Source organism: Gadus macrocephalus, chromosome 6 (assembly GCF_031168955.1).
Source record: "Gadus macrocephalus chromosome 6, ASM3116895v1".
Lineage (NCBI taxonomy): Eukaryota > Metazoa > Chordata > Actinopteri > Gadiformes > Gadidae > Gadus > Gadus macrocephalus.
The window spans coordinates 8,011,802-8,038,648 of record NC_082387.1 but is presented as its reverse complement, the minus strand read 5'-3'; the positions used below and the strand labels follow the sequence as shown (position 1 = coordinate 8,038,648).

General features: G+C 50.2%; 1 protein-coding gene across 1 annotated transcript in view; it reads right to left on the bottom strand.

Annotated features, from left to right (window-relative positions):
- Positions 1-26,847, bottom strand: part of LOC132459082 (CUB and sushi domain-containing protein 3-like) — a 255,684-nt gene that overhangs the window by 105,518 nt on the left and 123,319 nt on the right. The window contains exons 32-34 of the mRNA XM_060053457.1: positions 9,281-9,394; positions 8,502-8,597; positions 7,459-7,694 (exon numbers count right to left, since the gene is read on the bottom strand). Of these exons, the coding sequence (XP_059909440.1) occupies positions 7,459-7,694; positions 8,502-8,597; positions 9,281-9,394 (446 nt within the window). The remainder of the gene's footprint in view (positions 1-7,458; positions 7,695-8,501; positions 8,598-9,280; positions 9,395-26,847) is intronic.

Below are 26,847 nucleotides of genomic sequence, written 5' to 3'. Positions count from 1 at the left end.
GTAATGAAGTCACGGAGGCAGGGCTCCAGACTAACTTTTTCCTTGGGTGCACTGGTGCGCCTGCATTTTTAATTTGGGTGCACCAGCACGTATTTATGGTGCACCCAAGTTTTGAGTTGTTGAGGGGGGGGGGGGGGGGGGGGGGGGTTGGACCGTGCCTGCCTTGCGCTAAGTTGTTGACGGGACGGGGGGGGGGGGCAACCCAGGCAGCTGCACCGGTTGCACCGTCGATATTTACGCCATTGATTAATAATATCTTGACCATTAAATAAATGCCTTAAATAAATGCCGAATCTGTATCTCTCATAAAGAATATCGTCAGACAATGCCAAGGGATCGGTTCTGTCCCGAAAAACCCTCTGTCTCCGGAGAGACGCCTGTACGAGAAGTGCGCCGAGGTCCATGGGAACACCCACAAATGGTGACGCCATTATCGGAGGAGGGGCTAGGAAGCTGCGCACGCCGATATAAGTAGCCGATCTCCGGGTAGACTCGCTGAAAAGCTGCTCCCGACCAGGTTTGGTTGCGAGCGTAAGTCACGCTGGTGATACAGCGACGCTTAAAGAGATCGACTTCCATGGTACAGCTAACCCAGGCTTTCAGCTCAACATACCTCGCTAACCCTCTAATCGAGCTTCGTAGTACAGGCCCCTGGATTGGGCTTCGCGGGTTTGTTTACCGGCGTTGCTATTGTTACCGGTCTTGCGTGTTCCAACGGTTTATTAGGTGTCTAATAAATCGCTGTCTAATCAATACTTCATTCACTGCCTCTTCCGTGGTTATTACAATATTATGAATAGACTGCTCTGTAAAAAAATAAATAATAATAATTATACCAGATACATTTTCAGTCGCACCGGTGCGCCCAAATAAAATATTTGGTCGCACTACCCCGAATTCTAGGCGCATGTGCGCCCAAATTAGGCGCACTCTGGAGCCCTGGGAGGTAAAGAAGACCAAGAAGTCCAATTAACCTGTACTCGTCCTTGCCCTTGTTATGAATGGCACATAAAGACTCTTTCTATCTACTGAATAACTTATTATCACATCAGTAATGTCTAAAATAATTCACCAGATCGAAAGATGTGTCAACGAACAGGCAGCAGGTGCACCTGGTTCATCCATTACAGTCTCGGTGAGCGCCCCGTGGTCGAGGACAACGCATTAGAGGTGTTGAATGTGACAAAGCACTGGACAAAACACACTCTCCTCCTGCTGAAACGTGGGCCTGTGTTTTCTCAATATTGGAACGAGCAAGAGCAAAGGAGTGCAGGGCTACAGTGATTGTCTCCCTGGACGCGGTCACTCCGCTTTTGTTGGGATCCAGGCTGCAACACCCCCCCACCCCACCCGTCAGATGGTGGCTTTTTACTGGGCATCTGGTCGGGACACCCAGCTCATTTCCCTATGCATTTTTAACCACGTGTCAATTAAAATGGAAAGCGAAAGCATTTGGAAAAAAAGGAATGGAAAGAAAAAAGTAATTAAAATTCAGAGCTAAATGATGTGAGGCATTTCCTGCATGACAAGAAAAATGTGTGTACCTAGTTCTGAGGGGAATAGGACCGGACCGGCAGTCAGAGAAACAATGACCATGACATTATCCACTGTTTCACCATTGGAGCAAAAATATTAAAAGTCTGAGTGAAGGATGACAAGGCAGCCCGGGACAAGGAAACGCACACCGTTTCATCTCCCCGACGTCGGACGAAATGGTGTTTTTCCAAGGACGACGGTTTGAAAGAAAAACACAATCGATGGTCTTCGATATGCGTCATCTGAATACGTTGAGACTTCACAAACGAATCCAACACCTCAAGGAATTCAAAGTGAAAGATATAACAAAACAGGGATCATTCATATAAATAAAAAAGGCGTTATTATTCACGTCACAGCAATTTTAAACTCATCAATATTTGACAGGTGAAATCCACCAAGCAACTCACGACGCCCTGAAAGTGATGCTAAAGCGACTAGTTCGTTCCGCCAGTTCCCAGGGAAGCCCTCAGAGAAATGAGCTCTGTGTAACAATACGGAGCAATCACACAGCATTCACATAATCACTGTCACGCCGCAGCCTTCGGCGGGGAACTCATTTGGTTTACGGACGGTTCGATATTGAGATCGATTAGATTGACCGTATCCTAATCAAAGGGAAACATCTTCCATCACAACAGCGTATTCCGTTCTGGGGAGCAGCGCTTCGAGTGGGTGGATGGCAGCAAAGACTTGCTTTTTCGGTAACGGATTGATATGGATTGGCTACTTAGAAATATTTAGACTTATAACAGTGACTGGAACAGGACTTGGGTTGTCCAAATCGTGTTCAGCGATCAGGTGAGCCTTGTTAGCAAACTATGTTGTGTTACCACACAACTAGGGTTTCCTCAAAGTTATCGGCGAGAGCTCTGCGTTAAACGGAGATTGACCGTTTCTCCAAAAGTCAAACCGAGACATTTACAGGCTGGTTCTGTCCTTTATATATTTAGGCTGACAACTGACTGATGCGATGTATACAAACATTGTCATGATGGAAAGATTAACATACAGAGAATCCCTGGTGACTGCAGTGTCCTTCCTAGGGGGTACTTGAGTGAGAAATTAAGAAGCATAAACACTCATTTCTGGAGAGTCGTGCAGATGGCCACTGTGGCAGTCAAGGTTAAATGTTCTGTTTACTGGCCTTTCAGAAGTAGTTGTCCTTGTTTAATGATTGGACGATAAATTGCTCCACTAAACACCGGCCTATAAAATGCACTATTATATTAGCGTTGATAATTCAGAACAATCTTGCGTGACATGAAAAGCCTCTTGAAAACCTTTGCTTTATCGTCATGGGGATTAGAGAATACAGGGATAAACTGAGATAAATATGAAGAAAAATTATCACAGTCGGTTGTCTTTTAAAAGCACAAACACTACTATTAGTACTACTAATAATAACAATGTTAAAGAATGTAACGCATAAAATAAAACAATCCCAAAAGACTATTGTTATGTGAAAGTCTAATAACATGTAAAACACAAACATAACACCCGCAGTGGAAATTTGCCTCTTAACCAATTCACCGGGAGAACAGTAGAATAGCAAATAAGAACGACAAACAAAATTTAAACAATAATGCTATATAGAGCCGATATCAGCATTGTAAAAATAAAATAATGGGGCAATATCCATCGGCTGCACTGATTGGTCTCCCTCACGCGGCGAGGGAGAGGGGATGGAGCCGGCCTCCTGTGGCGGCCATGAGACAGACTTTACCGCCGGCAATCGAAAAGCATTCCTTGGGAAATTGCTTCGCTATCTTAACAGCTCCTTCGGGTCTCATGAGCTAAAAGTTAATGTAATTGGCCGGGCATGATTAGAGACCGGAGACACTCGTAAAAGGACGAACGCTTCCCACCTATCCCCGTGGCTGAAGGGCCTGTACATCTTATTTACTGCGCACGCCAGCAGCGGCAGGTGGTGAGGGTGGAACGACCCGCCCCTTTGGATTCTGAGGGCATGTGCGGGCACCGACGATATGCAGGGAAAGTGGCAGGCATGTAGGAGGAATAAACAATCTTTTCAGTGCTTTGAGAGGTTAACAATTTAATGTGTTTATGAGAGTCCTCTGCAAGATTTTAAGTGTGTTTGTATGAAAGGAACATTTTTTTTTTTTTACTGAGATTCACCTAATCTTGTTTCCCTGTTCTTCACATAATTAAATGAATCAAAGCCCACGACTTGCCTAAATGGGGCTGACCTTCTTTTGAGTTTCTATCGAAATAAAGCTTATTTTGATGGGAACCACGAATAACCAAGTAAAAGGTTTGAACCTTGGTCCTTTAAGATTGTTCAGGACGGAATAACAGGAAATTGAACATGCTGTCAATCATGTTATATTAAAATAACCAAAACCTCTGACCACGTTATTTAGACTATAAAAGGCTTATTTTGAGCACTGAGAAATCACCCAAAATAAGAATGATATTAAAATCCCATCATTTTGCAGCAACATCAAAGCCATCTCAAAGAAACTATCTGATAAGTGAGAGATAGAAAGTCAAATATGTTTACATATTTAATTATTTTGCTTGCAAAGATCAACGAATGAAACTGATAAAGAGCTGGTTTATTTCACGTTTGGCATACTAAAGATGATAGTTTAGTTTGATGAATGCAACAAACAATTGTAGTGACATTTGAACCCTAACTCTAACCTATTTGCTCTTAATTAAGGAACTGTCTAAAAACGACAGGCAGGTAAATTCCAAAGAGCAATTACTTTAATGACTTAATCAGAAATGTTCCAATGTTATTGTGCTTCCTCTTTCCCTCACAAAACACATGGATATAGTCATTAAACAGTTATTGCAGTTTAAATCCGCTGTTTGCGGTTTTTATAGGGTCCTTATGTTCTCTGCTAACTCTACTCCGCTGGCAATATTGGACTAGGAGATATTGAATGCAACATATTTACAAGCCGCAAATAACCCCCGTTCCAAGAAGAAATTGAGTTAAGCAAACCAAAAAAAAAAGTACGTCTTTTTTGGTGACCATTTCGTAGGGGAGTATCATTGATATAGTCTAGATACATCGTATGATAATTTCAAACGTGCCGTCATCCACTTTGCACTCACCAGCGCCTTAGTGCCTTTGGGCAACGGGTGAAGCCTCTGTGCTTGTGGCTCAGAGTACCACCAACAGCACGGCAATGAGCTTGGCCTCCACGTGTTTCCTAAGTGTCCTAAATAAAGGCCTTATCTCACCGCAGAGATGGGCTTCGGCCAGGCCTTTCCAAACCTCCGGTCTGAGGCGCTGTAATTGGGCTTCAGAGACCCGCGGTTTGTGGATGCTTCTTAGAAAGAAATAATCAAATCTGGCTATTTGGCCGCCACAGAGGAGGCATCCCAGCCTGCAGTAACCACCGTCTCAGAGACTCAGTGTAAATAAGTCAGGAGAACAAGGGAGCCTGTATGGATTCTGACAGTTATCATGAACCATACGCCAACGGGGAAATGCGCTACTCGTGGCTTCCACGGAGAAAGGGAAAAGGACAAGAACTGAGCATTAAATATCTAGATTACACCCCGTCTCTCCTCTCTTCGCCTTTCTGTCGGCCTTGATCATATAAATAATGTATATATGCATATGCATATTAATATAAATGGAAAAGGATACACCAGCAGACATGAAGAGTAAGGCTTTTTGAATACCATCGTCATGGTAGAATAAGTCTCAGCGCTTGAGATGTAAATGAAAATGTCCCAGCTACATGAAGTTGCTCTGATCCACTGATCCCCAGACGACAGCATGCTCCACAGCACACTCTTGACGTTAAAACAATACCTTTCCAACTGTTACCCAGACACTTTGGGTCAGGTACAGGCAAAGAAAGTGCACGAAAAGCAAAAACGTCTCCTCGTATCATGAAGAAGGACCTGCATGTGGAAACACTGGACCCCTTTTACAGATCGTCTATAGCAGGGTAAACCCACTTCCTGTGGCCTGTTCCTGCAAGTGAAACATTCGGTCGGTTTTATCGATGTCTGTAGCAGCACCGGCACGGTCAATGTATACTTAGTTGGGTCTATACTAAATCAAATCCATAATCATGTGTTTTTCCTACTGTGAAAATGGTTTATATATGAAATGAAATAAAAAAAAGACCACCCAAAATGTTGTCGCCATGGTTGTCACCTGCGTTTCCGCACCACACCAATGTGCCCAGACAAACCCCCCCTTCGGCCCTTAGAGCCCGCCGTCGGACACCCCCTCCAGGCCCCCTGGGCCAAGCGTCTTCCCATGATGCATCCGTCCGGGGCCAGCTAAATCGAATCCCGATTTACCGAAGTGCCGGTTCAACACACAGTGACCACAACACCCCCGTGTGCTCCACCTGCTTCCTGTTTACGCATCCAGAGCAAAAACAAGCCTACCACGTCGGGTCGACCGAGCCGCTCAGCGGAGAACGAGAGGCCATGGGGATGCGGGGGGGGGAGGGGGCGGTCCCAGGTACCACTGGGCTGAGAAGGGGGGGGTGGGGGTGGGGGGGGGGGGGGGCTCCTGTTGCAGTTGTACCCAGTGGACCCTGATGAAGCGGGCATGTTGTTGTGTGTTTTTTGTTAAGGCTGCCATGAAACGGTCTCTGTTATTCCGGACGAGTACACTGCCTGGGGGGGGGGGGGGGGGGGGGGGTAAGACGCCTCAGCCAGATCCAATCTGATGCAAAAAAAAAAGAGGCCTGTGCTGAAATTGGATGTGCGTGCATAACCCCCGCCGTTTCTCCAGCGGCCCTGCCCGTCTGTTGGCAGTGGACTGGGGGGGACGGGGGGGACGGGGGGCCTCCGCCAGCTGGACCGTCGGCCACGCTGGCACTCGGCCGCAACTCGATGGGCCCCCACCCCACCCCGTCCTGCTTCATCTAAATCCAGCACCGCAATCTTTTAGCCCCAGGTGCTGCATGACTGCGAGTGTATGGTGTGTGTGTGTGTGTGTCTATGTCGTTGTTGTTAATGGTCATGTGTATCTGTCTTTTCACTGAGAACAATTTCCCGAAGGGGACAATACATTTCTAACTAACTAACTGTGTGTGTCTGTGTGTGCATGAGGGTGTATCTGTGTGTGGGTGCGTGCATATGTGTCTGTGTGTGTGTGTGTCTGCGTGAATGTGTGCGAGTGTGTCGTGGGTGTGTCTTGTTTGTGCGTGCATGTGTGCGCGCACATGTGTGAGTGTGTAACGCTGTGACGCACGTCCAAGATTTTGGACGTGCTAAAGTATGCGTGGGCACGTCGGTGTGTAAACCCTGTTTGTTTTACATGTGAGTGTCAAGCGGTGTGTTCATTGATCCTGCCAAATGGCTGGGTGCATTAATTAGCCGGCCCCATCGCCAGCCACGTCCTTGCACATCTTAACTAGCGGTCTGGGCTCCGAGCCGCTCTGATGCCTTGCCTTTGATGAATGGCAGAGGAGAGTTAACACAAAGCACTGATACTGATACTCATGCACTGCGCCAGGCTCTTCTGCACTGCCCGTTGGTGGGCGGTGGGAGCGTATGTGCGTGCGTGAGAGAGACTATGCGTAGGTGTGTGTGAGAGAGTGAGACACTGTGTGTGTGTGTGTGTGTGTGTGTGTGTGAGTGTGAGTGTGAGTGTGAGTGAGAGAGAGAGAGAGAGAGAGAGAGAGAGACCGAGAGAGCAAAAGAGAGAGAGAGACAGAGACAGAGAGAGAGAGCAAGCAAAAGAGAGAGAGAGAGATAGAGAAAGGGAGAGAGACAGAGAAAGGGAGAGAGAGAGAGAAAGAGAGAAAGAGACAGAGAGAGAGACGGAGACAGAGAGAGAGACTCTCAGAGACGCAGTGAGAGAGCGAGGGAGAAAAGAGCGAGTGTGAGAAAGAGAGAAAGAGGGAGAGAGACAGAGACAGAGAGAGTCTCAGAGAAGCAGTAGGCGAGGGACTGAGGAGTTGTGCATCAAGCTTGTCTGTCTGTGCTGGGCGGGGGCGACTCACCGATGCAGGTGGGCACGGTGCCGTTCCACTGGGCCAGGGTGTTGGGCACGGCCTCGCACCTGATGGCACTGGAGCCGTGCAGCGCGTAGCCCGGGTTGCACTCGAACACCACCGCCGTGCCGATGCCAAAGTCGTTCCCGATCCGCTTCCCGAAGCGAGGCTCGGGGACCGAGCTGCACTGGGAGGCGCTGGTCCTGGGGACGGCTGGGGAGAGAGACAGAGACAGCAGGGGAGGGGGAGATAGAGAGAGAGACGGGGAGAGAGAGAGAGGGGGAGAGAGAGAGAGAGAGAGAGAGAGAGAGAGAGAGAGAGAGAGAGAGAGAGAGGGGAGAGTGGGGAAGAGAGAGTGAACAAGAGGAGAGAGAGAGAGGGAGAGTAGGAGAGAGGGGGAGGGAGCGAGGGAGAAGAGAGAGAGAGGGATAGAGAGAGAGGGGGGGAGAGAGAGCGAGAGACAGAGAGAGTGAACAAGAGAGAGAGAGGGGGAGAGAGAGAGGGATAGAGAGAGAGGGGGGGAGAGAGAGCGAGAGCGAGAGCGAGAGACAGAGAGCGAGAGAGAGGGAGGGAGAATGAGAGAGACAGAGATTCAGAGACAGACAGAAACAGACAGATAGATAAGAGAGCGAGCACAGAATGAGTAAGGAGAAGGGGGTTGGACAGAGAAAATTCAGAAGAGCCGAGAGGAGAGCCCCGGACCAAGAAGGCAGAGAGGGATGGTTTATCCACTCTGAGTCTCCCCCTCCCACCATCAGTCAGTCCAGTCAGCTGTGGCGGGATAGGCTCCCCCCATGCTGAGCTATCGCTGGGCAGCAGAGGACGGCGGCACACAGCTGAACGGGCCCTTTATGTAGGGAGTGATAAACCCCAGGCAGACAACATTTATATCGAACAGGAAGAGGGCCCAGGCGATGCACACGCTGCCAGTAATGGCGTTTTGCTTGTTATAACCGGCCTCAGTGGTAAAAGGTTTAAAAACATAAAAAAACGCGATACAACGGTAAAAGGGGCCCGTACCTTGATAAACAAAATGAAATCCTTTGGCCGTCTCGTCCCCCGTGGTGGTGAACTTGAGGGTGATCTTGTTCCCCGAGCTCAGCGGGAGCGTCTCTCCTGGGGATGGGGTGAGGAACAAAACACAGACGACGTGTGTGACGGCGAGCCTGACGTGAACAGATCTCAGGGATTGACTTTAATTGCTTTGAGATGATGGATTCGGTGCGATGCTGCTCATTTCATTAACTGCAGAATGAGTTTGTGGATACGGAGCGAGCATTATGAGATGGGATTGATTTCATTACGGCGGAGCAATGTGTTATGTGACCGTTTATAATTGCCTACACTGTGTTTGAATTCTCGCAATTAGACAATCTCAGTCTAAGACCAGTATAACTGACATAAACTTGAGTAATAAAATTCACATATAGAGGACATCGCCAATGATAAAAAACAATGAATGAATGAGGTCTGTTACAATTATCATTTGAATTGTATTAAAGTCAAAGAAGAGGCAGTGAAAAACATAACAAATGCTTCGACTTTTTCCCAACCGAAAAAACCGTTGTCCATTAACGCCACTTTTCCAGCTTTCCCTTAGAAAGAAAGTTAGCTTGTGATTTAAACCGATAAGTGATGTCAGAGATAAGCCTGCGCCGCAAAATTGGGAGAGAAACGGCCGCCTTTCTGGGCAGGCTATCATCCCCGAAAGTGGCCACATTGCAGACCTCAAAGTGGGAGGTGAAAAAAGGGAAGGAGAGGGGATATGGGGGTGAGAGGTTTCATGAGGTGTGTCCTACCTGAGTGAGAGCCGTGGATGGAGGAGAGCAGGGGGGAGTCGGCGGAGGGCCCATCGTATATCTCCACCACATCACTGGCCAGGGTCTGGAACACCACAAACTGGCCAAATAGAACTGGGAGGGGTTGAGGGGAGAGGAGGGAAGGGAGAGGGGGAGAGAGGGGAAGGGACAAGACAGAGATAGTGGGGAGAGAAGAAAAAGAATAAATAAAAGATATTGGAAAATAAACTAAAAATGTGATCTCAGGTTTAGCCCAGCCCATCGTAGAAGATTCCCCATCATCTGTGAAAGCCTATTACCAGTTGGACCGGCCCGCATCCGAGTGCTTTGCAGGAGAGTTTAGTGAGCCTCTCCAGTGTATCTGTCATGTTGAAACAACCCGTCACCAACAAATGCTTTTTTCTTATTGATTCGCTTCATATATTGTGATTATTATTTTTTTTTTATGGTTTCCATTTCTTTCCACTTTATAAAAAATACTGGGTGTATCATTACGCTATACACTCAAATTGGATGAAGTCAAAGACACGAAATATGCAATTGTAAGACCTGCAGACGAATAATTGCATCGAAGAATAATTCATTTAATCATACTCCTCACAGTCAGAGCAGATCAAACCTCTCACAGATTTAGCATTGATCCCCTGTTTGCGTTTCATTTGAACAGCCACAATCCCCCCATGTAAAAGCGACTCTCCTCTAAGCCGGGATTTGTCTTGAGCAAGGTGTGTGCAGAGCACAATGAAAACGCTGAAAGGACTCTGGATGAAACGCCACACGTTCCCCACTGAACACTCATGAGGATTGACTGATGCAAAAATGTAGAAATCGCATTATTATACCAACGTCTTTTCGCTTGTAACGAAATCGTTACAAGCTGCCGGGCTGCTTTTCAGCACGCCGACTGAAGCGTACACACGCCACACTGTGGTGTGGTGGCATCCACCTGCGCCGTGTCGGTCCCCCTCTCTCTGCTCTGCATGTTGATTACGCAGGGAGGAAGCGCAGCCAGCCTCCCTGCGTCACAGGCTGCCGAACGCTCCGACGTTGCCAAGAGGACCCCCGGAATCAGATGGCGTGGCGGAATGACGAATAGTGATTGTGGGTGAATAAATAAAACATTACCCATTCATACTCATCTCGACTGCCTCGAGGCTTATACCGGGGCTACGCTGTGCCCTTAAATCAAACTGTCAAAAAACACACACGACGATAAACAACGTCTGAAATATGAAAATCTGTCGCCGGTGTCTCGGAAGAGCTATACATCTACCCGATGGTGGGGTAAACTAAACGCGGTGTGATTAAAATATAGATGGGAAATGACACATGAATTATGCACCAGGTTATTTACAAAGTGTTGTACAAACTCCTCTGATCTTTCTATAATGAAGTGAGGGGTGACATCTATAGGAGATCTAAAGCAAACAAGGTCTGTATATACTGTCCTGCATGAATATTTCCAATTAGCCGCACCTTGTTTACAGAGCCTTGGAATAATCTGATTTCTCTCTCCAGGACCGAGTAAACGGTCATGAATGAATGGTTGAATGGACTGGGAAATGCCAGGGGGGGGGGGGGGGGGAGAAAGGTGGAGCAACTGTGTGTGTGTGTGTGTGTGTGTGTGTGTGTGTGTGTGTGTGTGTGTGTGTGTGTGTGTGTGTGTGTGTGTGTGTGTGTGTGTGTGTGTGTGTGTGTGTGTGTGTGTGTGTGTGTGTGTGTGTGTGTACGTTTACTTATGTGCTTATGTGCAAGTGTGTGTCGGGGGTTCACGGACACAGATAACGGTCTCAATCTCACACTCTGCTGCCCAGGCGTCATAGTAAAGCCGAACACTCAGCAGGTTTCTCCCCGTCGTTACCTTCATTTTATTTTAAAGAGGTGGATTCTAGAACTGCACCTCTTGGCCTCCACCCAACGACGACACATGTAAACGCATGAAAAAAAAATAGGGCAACTGGCTCACTGCAAGACACCGCCATTGCAAACCCCTTGACACAATTTAATGTCGAAATATCAACTTTAGATTTCGGCGTTTTGTATTTTTTCTGTTACAATCAGTGCCCCGAACACGTTAATTAATCTGTAGGGTAGGCAATGTTCCCCTCTCTCGTGTGACATTCTCAAAAAAAATAAAGAGCAACCAGTATATTTGCTTCATTTGGATAATTAGTAATCTCATGCAGCCAGCTGTTCGTAAAATCGGGCAAAGTCTGGGGAAATTTATGCCCAAAAAGTAGGAAAGCGAAAAGGGCGTCACAGTCGGGCTGGCAAACTTTCTAGAAACAATGAACGGAGATTCGGGTGGAGGTTGGGGTGAAGGCGGAGTGGAGTTAACCAGGGGTTACGTCTCAGGGGGGCGGGGCCAACGCCATTCAAACGCCGGCCTCAGGATTTTCACGTTTCTTTCTCTCAAAGCTTTGAGAAGTGACCCTCTTTTGGGCTTGCTCAATTTGAGTATTTCGACACCGGATGATTGGGTCAATCGAGAAAACCGTTTTTTTTTTGTAGCGGAGAGCGAGACTCTCGTCTTTGTTAGTCGGTAAAAAAAAAAATACCCATTACGATTTGTATGGGCGTCCTTCATTTCAGAGCCTCGAACACCACGTCCCTCCTGACCCCATCGTTGCGTTGATAAAAGAAAAAAGCATGGCTCCGAGTGTGAGGGGTGATGACAATTTCAGCGAACTGACAACTGGTTAATCTCACAGCTGAATGACAAAAAAGAGCAGCGGAGAATGCAAGGCTTTGCACGATATTGCGGTTCAATTCTGCTCCTCTCCCCTAGTGACAGGGATCAAATGAATGGCACACTTTTCCCCAGCTGCATTCAGCTCATGCAGATCCACTCAAGTACACTCTCATTTCCACAAAGCTCTGTAGAGAAGACCCTGTGTGTTCAGTGGTGGACCCTCCCCTCTGCACACACTCACACACACATTTACACACAATACCATAATCACACACGCAGACACACAAAACCGTTCACACATACACAGGCACGATACCATACACACACACGCACACACGCACATCCCACCTCAGCAGCAACTCCTCCGGGCAGAATACACAGGCCGGGGCCGACTTGAAACAGTTTTTAAAACACTCTCTACTAATGCAGGCAGTAGCCGAAGGTAAGGGAAGCGGCAACATGTGTTCTCCCCCTCCGGCGATAAATTATGGAAAAGCAACCTGTCATCTTCATTTTGCAGAAGGAAGCAAGCTTGCCTGGCATATTGGCTCAGAGCACATCGATGTACGTTGTTAAACCAGCCGTAGATGTTGGAGCGGGGGAGGGAGAGACAGAGAGAGTGAGTCACAAATAAGATGGAAGAAAAGGGAGCAGCAGCAGCAGCAGCAAGGTTGGGTGAAAGAATTTAGATGTGTTTTATAATATAGGTGGTGGTGGTGTTGGCGAGACAACACGGACTGAATGTCAACATCCGCCAACGAGAGATGACTTGTAGCTGAGGCAAAGAGAGCCACAACATCCAACAGGTTCTGTGTATCCCACACAGGTCTGAGAGGGTCTGCACGCACGGACAGACAGACAGACCACAGAGAGAGAGACACACACACACACACACAGAGAAACACACAACGACAGAGACGCACACATACACACACACAACGACAGAGACCCACACACACACACACAACGACAGAGACCCACACACACACACACACAGAGAAACACACAACGACAGAGACGCACACACACACACACACACGACAGAGACCCACACACACAGAGAAACACACAACAACAGAGACACACACACACACACACACACAACGACAGAGACGCACACACACACACCAAGACAGAGACACACAAACACATACACAGAGACACACACACACACACACAGAGACACACACACACACACAAACACAATGACAGAGACACACAAACACACACACACACACGCACACGGCCATCTCTCTGTTAGGCAGTAAGTCAGCCTTTTGTCTTAAGACGGAGTGAGAGCTGCTCCCTGAGGACAGACCCACCGCCGCAGCATTTGCATACCAGTACTGTATTATGCAGATCGGCTACACCTCAGCGATCCGCATCTGTGTGTGTGGTGGTGTCTGTATGTGATTTGAGGCTAAAACACACACACACACACACACACACACACAATGCCAAGATACGCCTGCCAGAAGTACAGTGTGGCTCATTTCTCCACTTTAATCTGAAGTTAGCCGACCATGACTCCAATCTGCTGCTCTGCTGTAATCAGGTCCAGCTATTAAGTCAATAAATCATTGTAAACTTGTTACCTAAATTATGCAGGACTATGATGAATCCCTTTGTCCTCTGGGTGTAGCGGCAGTCGGAGCCACATCACCGTCTCCCCGCTACAACAGAGACGTCTCTTCCCGTGCCTTTACTTATGCATGCTTAATACCTGCCGTGTTTCACCTTATACGCAACCACAGTGATTAAGATCCCCCCCCCCCCCCATCGCACCAACCTAATTTACATTTACCTTTGGGCGGTGTGATTATGATACGCACACATTATCTCGCGAGCCATTATTATTCACGTAGAGCCGCCAACACCGCCGCACAATAACTCGGGGGATTCTCATCACGTCCTGTGATGATCTTCCGTCAAGAAACAAACTGACGAATAAAACAAACCTATAGTTTGTTCTCTAAATGTAGTGACGAGCCAGGAGTAGTTTGCTGTACTCCTCAGAGGTCGGTACTGGTTGCCACTGAAGGACTAATGGGGGAACTGGCTGCTTTAATGGCACCAGTCAGACGATCAAACGGGTTTCGGTGGGCCTTAACGGCTCACCAGTGTCATTTGGTGGAACCGGAAAGGGGGAGGGAGCAGGGGGAGGGAGACGGGGGAGAAGGCTACGCGGGGCTGTAGCAAGGGCCCATATATTTTTAATGATCCATTATCACAGTAGAAATGCATTTGCCCATTTGGCAAGGAGAGTATGGCTGCTCCCTGGCACCGAGCTGGACAGAATTGTTTTACCGTCATTAGAGAGAGCCCCACGAATGGCGAGCCATGCCCAGCGTGCCCACATGCAAAATGCATTTTAATGACTTTACAAAACCCATCATCAATTACCGCTAGAAAGGTTGAGGCGGTGGGGGAAGTAGTTCCAACTGTCAGAGAGCACGCGGCAAACACTACAACACCGTTATAGATTAGCGTGTGGAATCGGCAACACGCTCAGGCCCCGTCCACACGAAGCCGAAACGGGCGAAACCGTTACGGTTTCGATCTATCCGGTTTCGAAGTATCTCCGTAAAGACGAAGCCAAGCGAAACCGGATAGATCTGTAGAAACGCTGTAGTAAACATTCCAGGCCCATAAGGGGCGCTGCTTCTGGTACACAAATCCAGAAGAAGAAGAGGCGAGCATGCGCATAAAGGCTGCCCCCCGAACCACTAACAACACAAACAAACAGCTCTTCTACGATGGCGAACTAGATTCTCAATAAATAATGGCTTAGCAACCCAACAAGGGACATGATATGCTGCAGAACGATTACAAGCTTGTAGTCCGCCATCATCTTTTTTGTTGTGATTTCTGAGACTCCGTGGGCTTAAGAGCCATTGGCTAGGAGGTCGAGGGGTGGGGCGATGACGTCATGGTTTGCGGTTTCAGTCGGTTTCAGGCGTCCACACGAAACCAAAACGAAACCGGATAGATTTGAAACCACCTCCGAGGGTGGTTTCAGAAGTTTGCGGTTTCGGTCAGCGGATTCGCCGGCTTCGTGTGGACGGAAGGCCGAACCGTACAAGACCTTTACGGTTTCGCCATGAAATCGGCTTTGTGTGGACGGGGCCTCAGAGAGGCTCGTATGCTAAAGAAAATTAGAAAAACAAAAGGCTGTTAAAAAACGACCGGAAGAACACAGTTCTGTGGAAACAGCATTAATGTTTTTCGATTGGAAAATATGAATGAAATAATACATTATTAAAAAATAGCAACACGTGGGCCATCCCCTGTACTCAGTTCTATCCGTCTGGTGCTTAACACTCCTCTTTACAACACTGTTTCTTATTCGCTCTCTTACCTAACCTGCTGAATGCGGGGCGAATAGAGCCTCCTTCACAGTAAACGACTCGACTGGTCCAAAGCGCCCACCTGATTGGTCCCGGCATTGCTAATTCATCTCTGGGTGCTTCGAACCCCGGGCTTTGGGGACGCCCAGATGCTTTACATACACCTGCATTAATAATGGCATGGCAACTAGCCCACAAACATCGTCAACAGATGTTACCCTTTATAATAACAAATGCATCGGAGGAGAAGCCTTTAAAGGGTAAACCCTACACATCGCATATGTTAAGAATCACCACCTGGGATGTACCAATTCCCCGAGCTTAGCACACATTATATTACATTACTACATAACGCTCTTAGACATTATGCAAAATCTCAACAGCGTGATATTTACTGCCTCCATCTTGGCATTTGAGTGGGTTAGGGTTGCGTAAATCACTTGGTCTAAAGCAACAAGTGTGTGTGCGTGATTGGGGGGTGGGGGGTGGCTGGGAGCGATGGTGGGATTGTGGAATTGCTACATTCCGATTCCCCACCGGAAGTCCCCATCACATGTTTTTAATGAGCAGATCATTTGCGAGGGTTAGATTGATACGTACCTGCTAATCCCGCTTAATTAGGCAGGCAGCTGGCGCTCAGTCATCACAGATGCTCACAACGCACAGTAGCAGGTTTCAAGGCACCGAGAGACCGCGCGCCTTTTCCTTGTGTTTGAAATGGTCGACACGGGGGCCAGCGTGACTAACACGAGGCCTTTGTCTCGCCGGGCGCCCACCATGCATTTAAAGATTAGGACTAAGAGGAAAGAAGTGGGAGGCATGTGGCCCAGGAGGTAGAGTGGGGGGACTTGTTAACAGGAAGGTTAGCTAGTTCGATCCCCGGCTCCTCTTAGAGCGTCGAGGTGTCCCTGAGCGAGACAATCATCCCTATCTGCTTCCGACGAGCTGTCGCCTTACATGGTTGACTCCGATGTTGGTGTGTGAATATGTGCATGAATGGGGGTTGTGGGATGTTAAATGCAACATTTTAAAGCGCTGATTAGAAAACTGGTTAGAAAAGCTCAGCATAAATCCAGTCCATTTTCCATTTACGTGTATCGGTAAGACATCATGTTTTGAATAGACGTTGATTTATTTTGAGTTTATATGCCTCTGTCGAGTCATGTTCATGTTACAGCCCTACAATTACCTATGGCTGGCAGGTTTTAAACACAGCCGTCACTGTGACCGGCCCCATCCTAGAATGAATCTCCTGTTTAAGCCGTAATCGCAGAGATACAGTCTCATGCATTTATCCCGATCCAAAAACGCATTGACATCCACCGCGGTGTGATGTTATTCCACAGATTTTTTTTATCAAACCAGGGCGGCATGAGAAAAGAGAGAAAAGCAGAGCTGCGGGGCGGAATATAGATGATTTGATTTACTTGCAGCTCCAAAGATGTTGTTGATCCTATTCCTTTGTGTCCACACATCCTCCAAATGTACACAAACCGCATTCAACCTAATCCTCAGCAGGACCTGTGTGGAGATGTTCCCCATGAATTGCTAATGTGTTTCTATGTACATGCGGCCTCGTTACACAACCGATCTCACTGGTGTATTTCAAACCGAGGAATCCTCGGTGGAACGACAGCACCTCAACACAGACAACCTTCGTCTGAGCCTTCAGCAGAAACTATTTCAGCTGTGGCTCTCACTTTGGCCTTTTGTGTTTCCCTGGAAAAAGTTTCTTGGCGGCAAGTTAGAACGTTAATCATCATTCAGAAACGACTATGATAGATGTCTCATGAATACCGGAAACTATATTAGGGAATTACGCAACACACAGCCCCCAGGAAAGAAGCGAGCAGGTCTGGTCTGCTAGCAGACTGCGTGATATAACCTCCCATCCCAGCTCGATGCAGCTTGACGAGTGCGATGCCCGTGTTAATTCCCCGTAATTCTAGCCACCTGTTCTTTATTTATCAAGTCTGTTAATCATCTCGGGTTCCATTCCAGACTCAGCTGGTTGTTGGCTGTCCGAAACCCTGGTGCGTCTCGACGGAGGGAGAGCTTAATAGGTTGGAAAACAGACAGAAGTTGCAAGTCATGCCAGGCAGGCAGTCAGCGTGTCGCAGGGCTGTGGGGGGGATCGCAGACAGGCGTACAAGTCACCGCTGCATGGAGCGAATCTTATAATATATATACTGCCTGTATCCATTTAGGTAAATTATGGCAATCGTCGCACTACTGATCATCCCTGGAAGGAGGGATCCCAAACTCTACGTTCCTTCTCAAGATTTCTTCCTTGCTAATTAAGGGAGTATTCTCTTGCCCTCTGGGGGGCTAGGGGCAAGGAGGTGTCATATATTTATGGCCAGTTAAGCCCTTTGAGACTCTAACTGTGATTAAGGGCTACACAAATAAAATTGCAGTGAATTATAATGTAACCCTGCCCCCACCCCCGCCCCCCCCACCCTCACCCTGCCCCGCCCACCCAGAGCTACTTTACCTACACTCCCCAAAGGCATGAGGCATACCTGGGGCCTAACACTCGGGAGGAGAAAGAGGTGTTGAGAGGCACTTCGAACAGGCACCGGTTGAAAGGTAAGAAAAATGGCAGCATATGTTTGCCCCCTTCCGGCGATGAATTATGGAAGAGCTCCGTGTGGTCGTCTTTGCTTTTGGGGCGAGAGGGGGCTTCTGAGGTTCCCGGGCTGTGACAGGACATGAGCCCCATTTCCAGAGAACCAAAGGATTACGTTGACAGCGCGGGGCCCATATATTTTTCATGATCCATTATCAAGATGACATCGTGACAAGGCTTTTTCCACCGTGAAGCGTGACTGCACATATGGGTAGCGGCCACATAAAATCCAATCACGGGTTTCTCGGGGAAGGAGGGACTCGCCCCTGTGTGGAGTGAATGAGCAAATGAGCTGGTGTTTAAAGGCAGAGAGGGGGAGAGGAATGAGAGAGTGGGAAGCAAGCAGGGCCGAACCAAAGAAACCCAAACGGGGGGAAAACTTGGCGGAGATCTCCAATAGAGATAAGGTAATCCAAAGGGAAAGCACCGAAGAGCATACTAACGTGGTAAGGAGCGGTCTGGGACCAACACACTGACGGAGGTAAATAGAAAGAGGTAGAGATGCATTTCAACATGAAAATGTAAACTCCTGAGAGAGCCGAACATGGCATAAACAAAAAGGCATATTAATGACATATGCCCGTCTTTCTGCTGACATACTTGAAAGAACCCCTCTGGGGTGGGCTTGGAACGAGATCCCGTTAAGCCAGTGAAAGCCCACGGCCGGATTCTGATTAAGTTGTTTACATGGATCGCCTCGGAGCCGGCTAAGGCCGTACGGGGTCAGCGGCAGCCGGCTGTCCGGAGCCCACTCCATCTCGCCCTCCACCTCTTTCTCCCCTCCGCCTCCCACTCTCTCTCTCTCCTCACACCTTCCTGATCCCAGTCATCCTCCGGAAAGACTGCAGAAGCCACCCAGCCTCGGTGGTCCTCGTCCCCCCTTCGCCTACTCACTCTCTCTCTCTCTCTCTCTCTCTCTCTCTCTCTCTCTCCCGCACTCGTTACATCCCAGATTTATTGCTGCAATCTGTCAGCGCTTCACGCATTGCCCCCCTGACGCCATCCCTTTGGCAATCATTATGCATATGTTGTCACTGGGATAATGTAGACACATATGCCACAGCCAGAGAACTCCCCTGGGCACAAGGAAATATGACCGGTAACGGCAGGGGGATAAAAGGGGGGTGGGGGAAATTGAATTTACCAGCCAAAGTATTATTCGTAATATTATTATTAGCACCGGGATCGTTAGCGGTGTAGTGCTGCCTTTCAGCCCGGTCCCGCCTTGCTCCAGAAGACACATGTGGCCCGGGAGCACAGCGAGAAGATGACACTTTCATGGTAATTGAAAGCAGCTGAACGCCAGGTCAGATCAGACCCAAGAACTCCTGCATAATGAGCACATGGTAAATGTAGGGGGGGGAATCATGATAATGTGTTTTTTTGGTCTTTATTCCGAGCCCTAATGGGTGCAGGAGAGCGGTCTGATGTGCCGTGATCTACGCTCTGAAGATCGTACACGAGAGGTACAAACGTGCACACGACGGGCAAAAGGAGTTAGGTTTCTTTGACCATTTCCTGTAATACAGGATTGTCTGAGCCTCTTGGGCTGCCGGCGAAGGTACTGACCATTGCAGTGACAATGCCAGTGGCCTTGTTGTTGTCCAATTCACCCACAATGCCAGTGGCCTTGTTGTTGACCAATTCACCCACAATGCCAGTAGCCTTGGTGTTCTGCCTCCAAGCCATGCCAGGGACTAACATGGGTCCCAGTGATGGATCTGACGCATTTGGACTGGCCCTCTGGACATCTCATCCGTAGTCAACCCATATTTCACAGGCTATTCTCCATTGTCCAGTAGTTTTTAAGGGAAAGTAGATCGTCGGCAGGTGGGATAAACAACAGGATAGAAACACTATGGTTCTATTTCATGTAGGCTACGCCGTCTAGGCTTCGCCTTATGGGCTTGTCCCGCGCGCGCGCGCTGAAAATTCAAACTATGCACCTATCAGCGTGGGCACCGCCCACATTTCCCACGGTATCGTGTCTATATAACGCGGTGTATACCGTCGCTCATCCTCATCCTTTCTTTCAGCACTTGTGCTTATCAGCGAGAAATTTAGAACTACAATTAAGAAAATGAGAACTTCAACACGGATCTCCCAAGCCGGTGGCAGCGGCTCGGGCGAGGCCGCGGACAAACGGCCCTTTTCAGGGCCACCTGAGAGCGCTCCTAGAGCTAGGTCCTTTTCAGGACTCCTATGCGCCTCCTGTCCCGCCTCCCTGGCACCGGATGACGGGCACTTGGCGTGCTTTTGGTGCCTCGGCGCCGACCACGCCGCGGCTGCTATGGCGGCCCCCGTCTCCTGTGTCGCCTGCCGGGAGCTGCCTGAAGAGGGGATCCTCTCCAGGCATCTCTTCTTTTCCCCTGCGGTGGAAATGGCTGACGCCATCGACCTGTTCGGACCTGACGTCGACGATGGCATCATCGACGCCTCCCTGGACGACGTCTTCGGCGACTCGGCGTCCGGTTTTTCCCGCTCTCGGGTTACAACCGCCACCGTCATACAACACGAGGGTCCGCGCCGGATGACCGATCTCTTCCGGGAGATCATGGGTGAGGCGGCGGCCATCAAAGGGATTCCCATGCCGGTCCCGCCTCTCGCCCCCGTATCTGACGATATGCAGGGCGAGTGCTTTCGCACCCCATCTTTTTCCCGGCGGGTTACCCAGTGCCCCTTGTTCCCGCCTTTGCAGCACTTGTTTATTGCTGCCGGTGAGGACCCTTCGACCCTGAAGGCTCCGGTAAGATCCTACACGGATTTCACCAACGTGGAGGGGTGGGCCGATACTCAGGCGAGGGGGATCCCTCGCCTGGAGCCTCCCCTGGCAGCGCTTCTCTGTCCGGGCGCCGGGCTCCTTAACGAAAAGCCGCTGCCCCCCGACCGCCTCCAGAAGCAGATTGTCGGCCTAACGGACAGGGTGTTCGTTTGTGCCTCTCAATCCGCGGCGGCGGTCAACAACATCGCCCTGCTCTCCTCTGCCATGGTCTCCTTGTCGGCTGACAGGGAGGCCTACGGCCCGGAGGAAGCCGCGAGATGGCTGGCGGTTTCCCGCTTTTCCAGCGCCATCCTCCAGCTATGCCAGCCGATAGCCGTTTCGGCCGGCCAGCATATGGCGTGGGCTACCATGATTCAAAGGGTCATATGGCTCTCCCACACTGCGGTGCCGGAACGAGAGCGGGCCAGCCTCGTCCAGGGTCCACTAGCGCCGGATGGCCTATTTGGTCCCAGGTTCTCCGAGGTGCTCGCGCACCAGCAGTCAGTCCGTGAGAATCGTTCCCGGTTCGGGACGATTCTCACAGGCTCCTCCCGCCAGCAGGCTGAGAGGAAGCGCGGTCTAGGCCGGTCCCAGCGTTCCATGGGACCGCCTCCGACTCCAGCCCCGGTGCAGCAGCCGCAGCCGCCGCGCACGGGGAGAGCAGCAGCGCCACGGACCGGGAAGTTCCGGACGCTTGCTCCTACTTTTTCTTTCCCTATTAAAGAAAAGAGTAAAGACCGTTCGGCCGAACGGCAGTACATGGTACCTAAAGAGCGATATTCCCCAGGCCACCTGCGTCCTACGCTTGTGGTGCGCTCCTCCATGTTGCCTATTTCCCCCTCTCAGCCCGGTGGCTGTAGGGTGACGGTCGGACGGCGTGTTCACATGGCCTCTGGTTCACCTGCTTCTAAGAAGCGGCGTCCCTTGGAGCCTCATGGACGGATCAGAGACTCGTTGCACGAGCCCGTGGATACGGCCGCTTGTACCGGTCTCCTGGTTCCCCACATTATAGGTGAGGAGATGGGTCCGCGCGCTGTGGCTACAGCCTGCGGACAGCGCATGCGCACAGGTGCTGCGGCCGGACGGCTCGCTCCCTGTTCAGCGGGCACGAGCGCGACGTCTAGACAGCTCGTTGTTTTTACAGCTGCTAGTTCTGGTACGTCTCCTACGCTCGCTGAGCCTCCTCCCTTTCGTGGGAAGCCCCCCTTGGTTCACACGCAGTGTGGAGGCGGTAGGGGCAGAGGAATACGGGTTATTCCTGGACGGTCTTCCTCAGCTGTCGGCTCGCCCTCTCTCCAACCGCTATGCGTGTTGGCAAGAGCGGTGCGTTCTGCCATCGTGGTTGGACACCACGTTGAGATGGGGCCATCCCATACAGTTCAAGCGTCGTCCCCCACCCTTTATGGGGTTGGTGGAGACCACGCTACGGGACCGGCTGCGAGCACGGCTCGGGCAGCAGAGGTGGCACGTCTCTTGGTAAAGGGGGCCATCACTGTCGTTCCCCCCCACGAGTCTCACCTAGGTTTTTATTCCCGCTACTTCCTGGTTTCCAAGAAGTCAGGGGAAATGAGACCTATTCTGGATCTTCGCGTGTTCAACAGATTCGTTGCCACGAGGAAGTTCAGAATGCTCACGGTCGGAGCATTGTTCCGGTGTGTGAGAGAGGGCGATTGGTTCACATCCCTGGATCTCAAGGATGCTTACTTCCACGTCCCTGTTCGGCAGGCGCACAGGAAGTTTCTCCGCTTTACCTTTATCGGGATGGCGTACGAGTACCAGTGTCTGCCGTTCGGCTATTCCCTGGCTCCGCGCACCTTCTCGAAGTGTGTGGAGACGGCGTTGGAACCGCTCAGACGTCAGGGAAAGAGGATTCTCTTCTACCTAGACCAGGGGTGTCAAACGTACGGCCCGCGGGCCGGATCAGGCCCGCGAACGGGTTTAATCCGGCCCGCGAGATGATTTTGTGAAGTACAGTATTGTAAAAAATATTTTTTTTTTTTTTGGAGAAAAAAAAAATAATAATAATTAAAATCCTTCCTAGCATTACATGGATTGCATTGACTGGCACTGATTAATTTGTTGTACGTTGAACTACTGGACAATTGTGTGTAACTGGAAGTCGCTTTGGAATGTAACGTAAAATGATCTGCTATTTTTCAATGAAGGAAACTGCTGTTCTTAATGTGTCCACTAGAAGTCGCAATAGCAATTATGTTAAGCAAGCAAACTTTATACCGGGGCTGAGCAGGGAGCAAGTATATGTCGTTTTGCCTTATACTTTCAACATTATGCGCTTTGGCACTCTCATTGCCCCAAAATGTCTGTCAAAAAGACGAAAAGTGGACACAGAGTGCAGTGTTTTCTAAGAAAAATGGTCATCGTCCTTTTTATTCACGGAAGTAAATGGGAAACCTGTGTTTGGTGTGCTCACAGCATGTTTAATTTTACATAATTATGCCATATTTTTACCGGTCCGGCCCACTTGGGAATAGATTATCCTCCATGTGGCCCCTGAGCTAAAATGAGTTTGACACCCCTGACCTAGACGATCTGCTTATTCTGAGCAACTCAGAAGAGACCGCGAGAGGGGACACCATGTTGGTGATAAACCATCTCTCCTTCCTGGGTTTTGCCATCAACTGGGAGAAGAGCTCCCCGCTCCCCAGCCGGCAGACAGTCTACTTGACTCAGCCACCATGACTGCGATGCTTTCGCCTCCTCGGCGAGACGCCATCCTGTCTGCGCTCTCCCGTTTTCACGTTCGCAGAAACGTGACCGCACTGTCCACCATGCGCCTGTTGGGGCTGATGGCAGCTGCCCACCCCGTGGTCCCCCTGGGTCTGCTTTTTATGCGCAGACTCCATCGGTGGTTTGCTCGCCAACGGTTGGACCCCAGGCGACACAAGCTCAGGGTGCTCCTCGTCCCCCGTTCGGTGTCGCCAGACCTGGAATATTGGAAAGGACCCTCCGCCCTTCTCAAGGGTGTTCCCCTGGGCAGGGTGGCGTCCTACGTAGTGGTCTTCACGGACGCCTCGTTGACGGGTTGGGGAGGAACGTGCCTCTCTCACTCGGTCGGAGACGAGTGGCGCACGCCCCCTACAGCACACATAAATGTGTTGGAGCTCGACGCTGTGAGGAAAGTGCTGTTGCATTTCTTTCACCTGGTGCGTGGCCGCCACGTTCTGATCAGGACAGACAGCGTGTCGGCGGCGGCGTACATCAACAGACAGGGGGGAGTCCGCTCCCCTGCTCTCCACCGAAAGGCGGTCGAGCTCTGGCTTTGGGCTCATCAGTATCTCCGCAGTCTGAGAGCCCTGCATATCGCGGGCGCCCAGAACTTTGGGGCGGACCTCATGTCTCGAGGCGGTCCCCGCCGAGACGAGTGGCGGTTACATCCCGACATTGTCAGACTGATCTGGCAGAGGTTCGGGACAGCGCAGGTGGACCTCTTCGTGTCCCGGGAGAACACGCACTGCAGGTGGTGGTTCTCCCTCAGCCCTCGGGATCTTCCCCCGTTGGGGGTAGATGCGTTGGCACACACACCTTGGCCGCGGGCTCTCTTGTATGCGTTTCCCCCGCTCCAGCTGATCCTTCCTCTTCTGGAACGGGTCAGACAGGAGAGACTGTCCCTGATATTAGTGGCCCCGGAGAACCGTTCAGCTCTGTGGTTTCCAGAGCTGGCCGCGCTCTCGCGGTCGGCGCCTTGGCCAGTACCATTCAGGCCGGATGCGCTTTCACAGGCCCACGGGACGGTGCACCACCCGCCCGATGTCTCGGGACGGCTGTTGGTTTGGCTCCTGAGAGGTTGATCCTGCAGGGCAAAGGTTTGCCTGAGACGGTTATCAACACTATTCAGAGTGCTCGTGCGCCTTTTACTTCTTCCCTCTATGCGGCGAAGTGCTGCGCCTTCTCTAATTGGTGTGAGACGAACCACGCTGTCCCATCTCAATGCGAGGTGGGAAGCGTGCTTTCGTTTCTGCAAAACTTATTGGAAAAAGGTTTGGCCTTCTCCACTATCAAGGTCTATGCGGCAGCCGTTTCGGCTGGCCATGCAGGCTGTGATGGTGGACCGATCTTCAGCCATCCACTGGTCAAGAGATTCTTGCGTGGGGCTAGACGGGTTAGGCCTGTTTCACGCGTGCTTACACCACGCTGGGATCTCCCCACCGTGTTGCGCGGATTGTCCAGGGATCCTTTCGAGCCTCTCTCTCAGGCCCCTTTGGATGCCCTGTCATTTAAGACGGCGCTCTTGTTGGCCTTGGTTTCTGCCAAGCGGGCCGGTGAGCTAACCGCTCTGTCTGTCAGCCCGAGTTGCTTGTTGCTAAACGAGGACAGCTCCTTCGCGTTGCTCAGACCTAATCCTGCGTTCCTCCCGAAGAACATTAATAGTTCTTTTCGGTCGAGGGATATTGTGCTTAAGGCTTTTCACCCCCCGCCTCATTCTAGTGAGGCGGAGGCGGAGTTGCATCTCCTGTGCCCGGTTCGGGCGTTGGCTATGTACGTGAATCGCTCGGCAGCGTTCCGCTCCACACAACAGTTGTTTGTGTGTTATAGCGACGCTAGCAGGGGCCGCGCTCTCTCTAAGCAGCGGTTTTCTCGCTGGGTATGTGAGGGTGTTTGCCTAGCCTACTCTCGGCAGGGCTTGGCGCCACCGTTGGGCGTTAAAGCTCACTCCACACGGAGCGTGGCCGCTTCAACGGCTCTACTCAAGGGCGTTTCGGTGGAAGACATCTGCGCGGCTGCGTCTTGGTCTTCCCCCGGCCCCTTTGTCCGTTTTTACATGTTAGACATGTCCAGGGGCTCACTCGGCAACTCTGTGCTAGAGTCCGGGACCCCTTTTACGGCTTAAGAATATAGACATGTTCTTTAAAGTGTCGTGGTTGGATTTCCTCTCGCCGGCTGGCGAGTTGGACTTGATTACCAGTCTTACTCCCCCACCAGGCTAGGGGTTTTTTCTATTGGCTTGCCAATTGTCTGGTGGTTTTGTTTACCAGTGTGGCACTCCCGCCGTTTTCTTCAAATAAGAAACGGCCGAGAGAGTCCCATTATTGGAGAGCCGAATTCCGTAGCTCCGCCCCGGTGGTAGCGGACCTATTGGAAACCTAGTTGCTCTGGTTTTTCTTTTCCTTTCATGGGTTCCATGAAGCACGGAATAGAGCCGGAGTCTTTACAGACTCACTTTTTTCTCCCTTGATCATTGCCTTGCTTGATCTAGGAGGAATTAGTTTTTTATAAAGCTGTTGTGTTTTACACTTCCTTGGCTTTTTGAGTCTTAATGTGTTCTGGTGACTTAGGTCTTTTTGACTGGGGTCCAGCAGGAGTACATTGATCGGGCTCCGCTCGCAGCTTCACCTTAGCCCATAAGGCGAAGCCTAGACGGCGTAGCCTACATGAAATAGAACGATAGTTATGTTATTATAACTCTAGTTCTATGATTGTAGGCGTAGCCGTCTAGTTTCCCACCTGCTGTACCCTCCAATTGCTGAAAGAAAAGCTTGGAGGATGAGCGACGGTATACACCGCGTTATATAGACACGATACCGTGGGAAATGTGGGCGGTGCCCACGCTGATAGGTGCATAGTTTGAATTTTCACGGAACTAGAGTTATAATAACATAACTATCGCTTCAGTGGCTCAAACTTTAACACACGCTCAAAAAAACCTTGCCGTGACCTCTGTTCTGAGCCAGCCTGAGGTCAACTGCGTTTCATTCTCTGCCGCGGCGAACTGTTCCCGGTCCCTCTCTCATGTCCTGTCCATAAATCGAAGAGCCCCAAGGTTATGCTCTAATGACACCAATCTTCTGCAAGATATTCCCTCATTTTGTGTTTTTTGCTTGCCGAGGTGTCGCTGGTGGTAGGGGGGGTGACTGCTGTCCCTTCAGTGTTCAATTTGGTGACAGGGAGCCCTCACACTCTGTGGACAGGGGGCGGGTGAGGTCGGGGTGCCTGGTCTCCCTGGAGTCTGTCGCCATCTTAGGATCAGAGCCCTCACTCATCTAATCACTTTGAAATTATATGCAATGATCCATCTTTTTGTGGACCAGTAGACCCTAAGCGGCCCAGGAAAAATGCCCACATAAAGGGGTCTTGCACCCCCAGAGAATGCAAAACCGAAAGCTGAACCTCCTTGCGCCC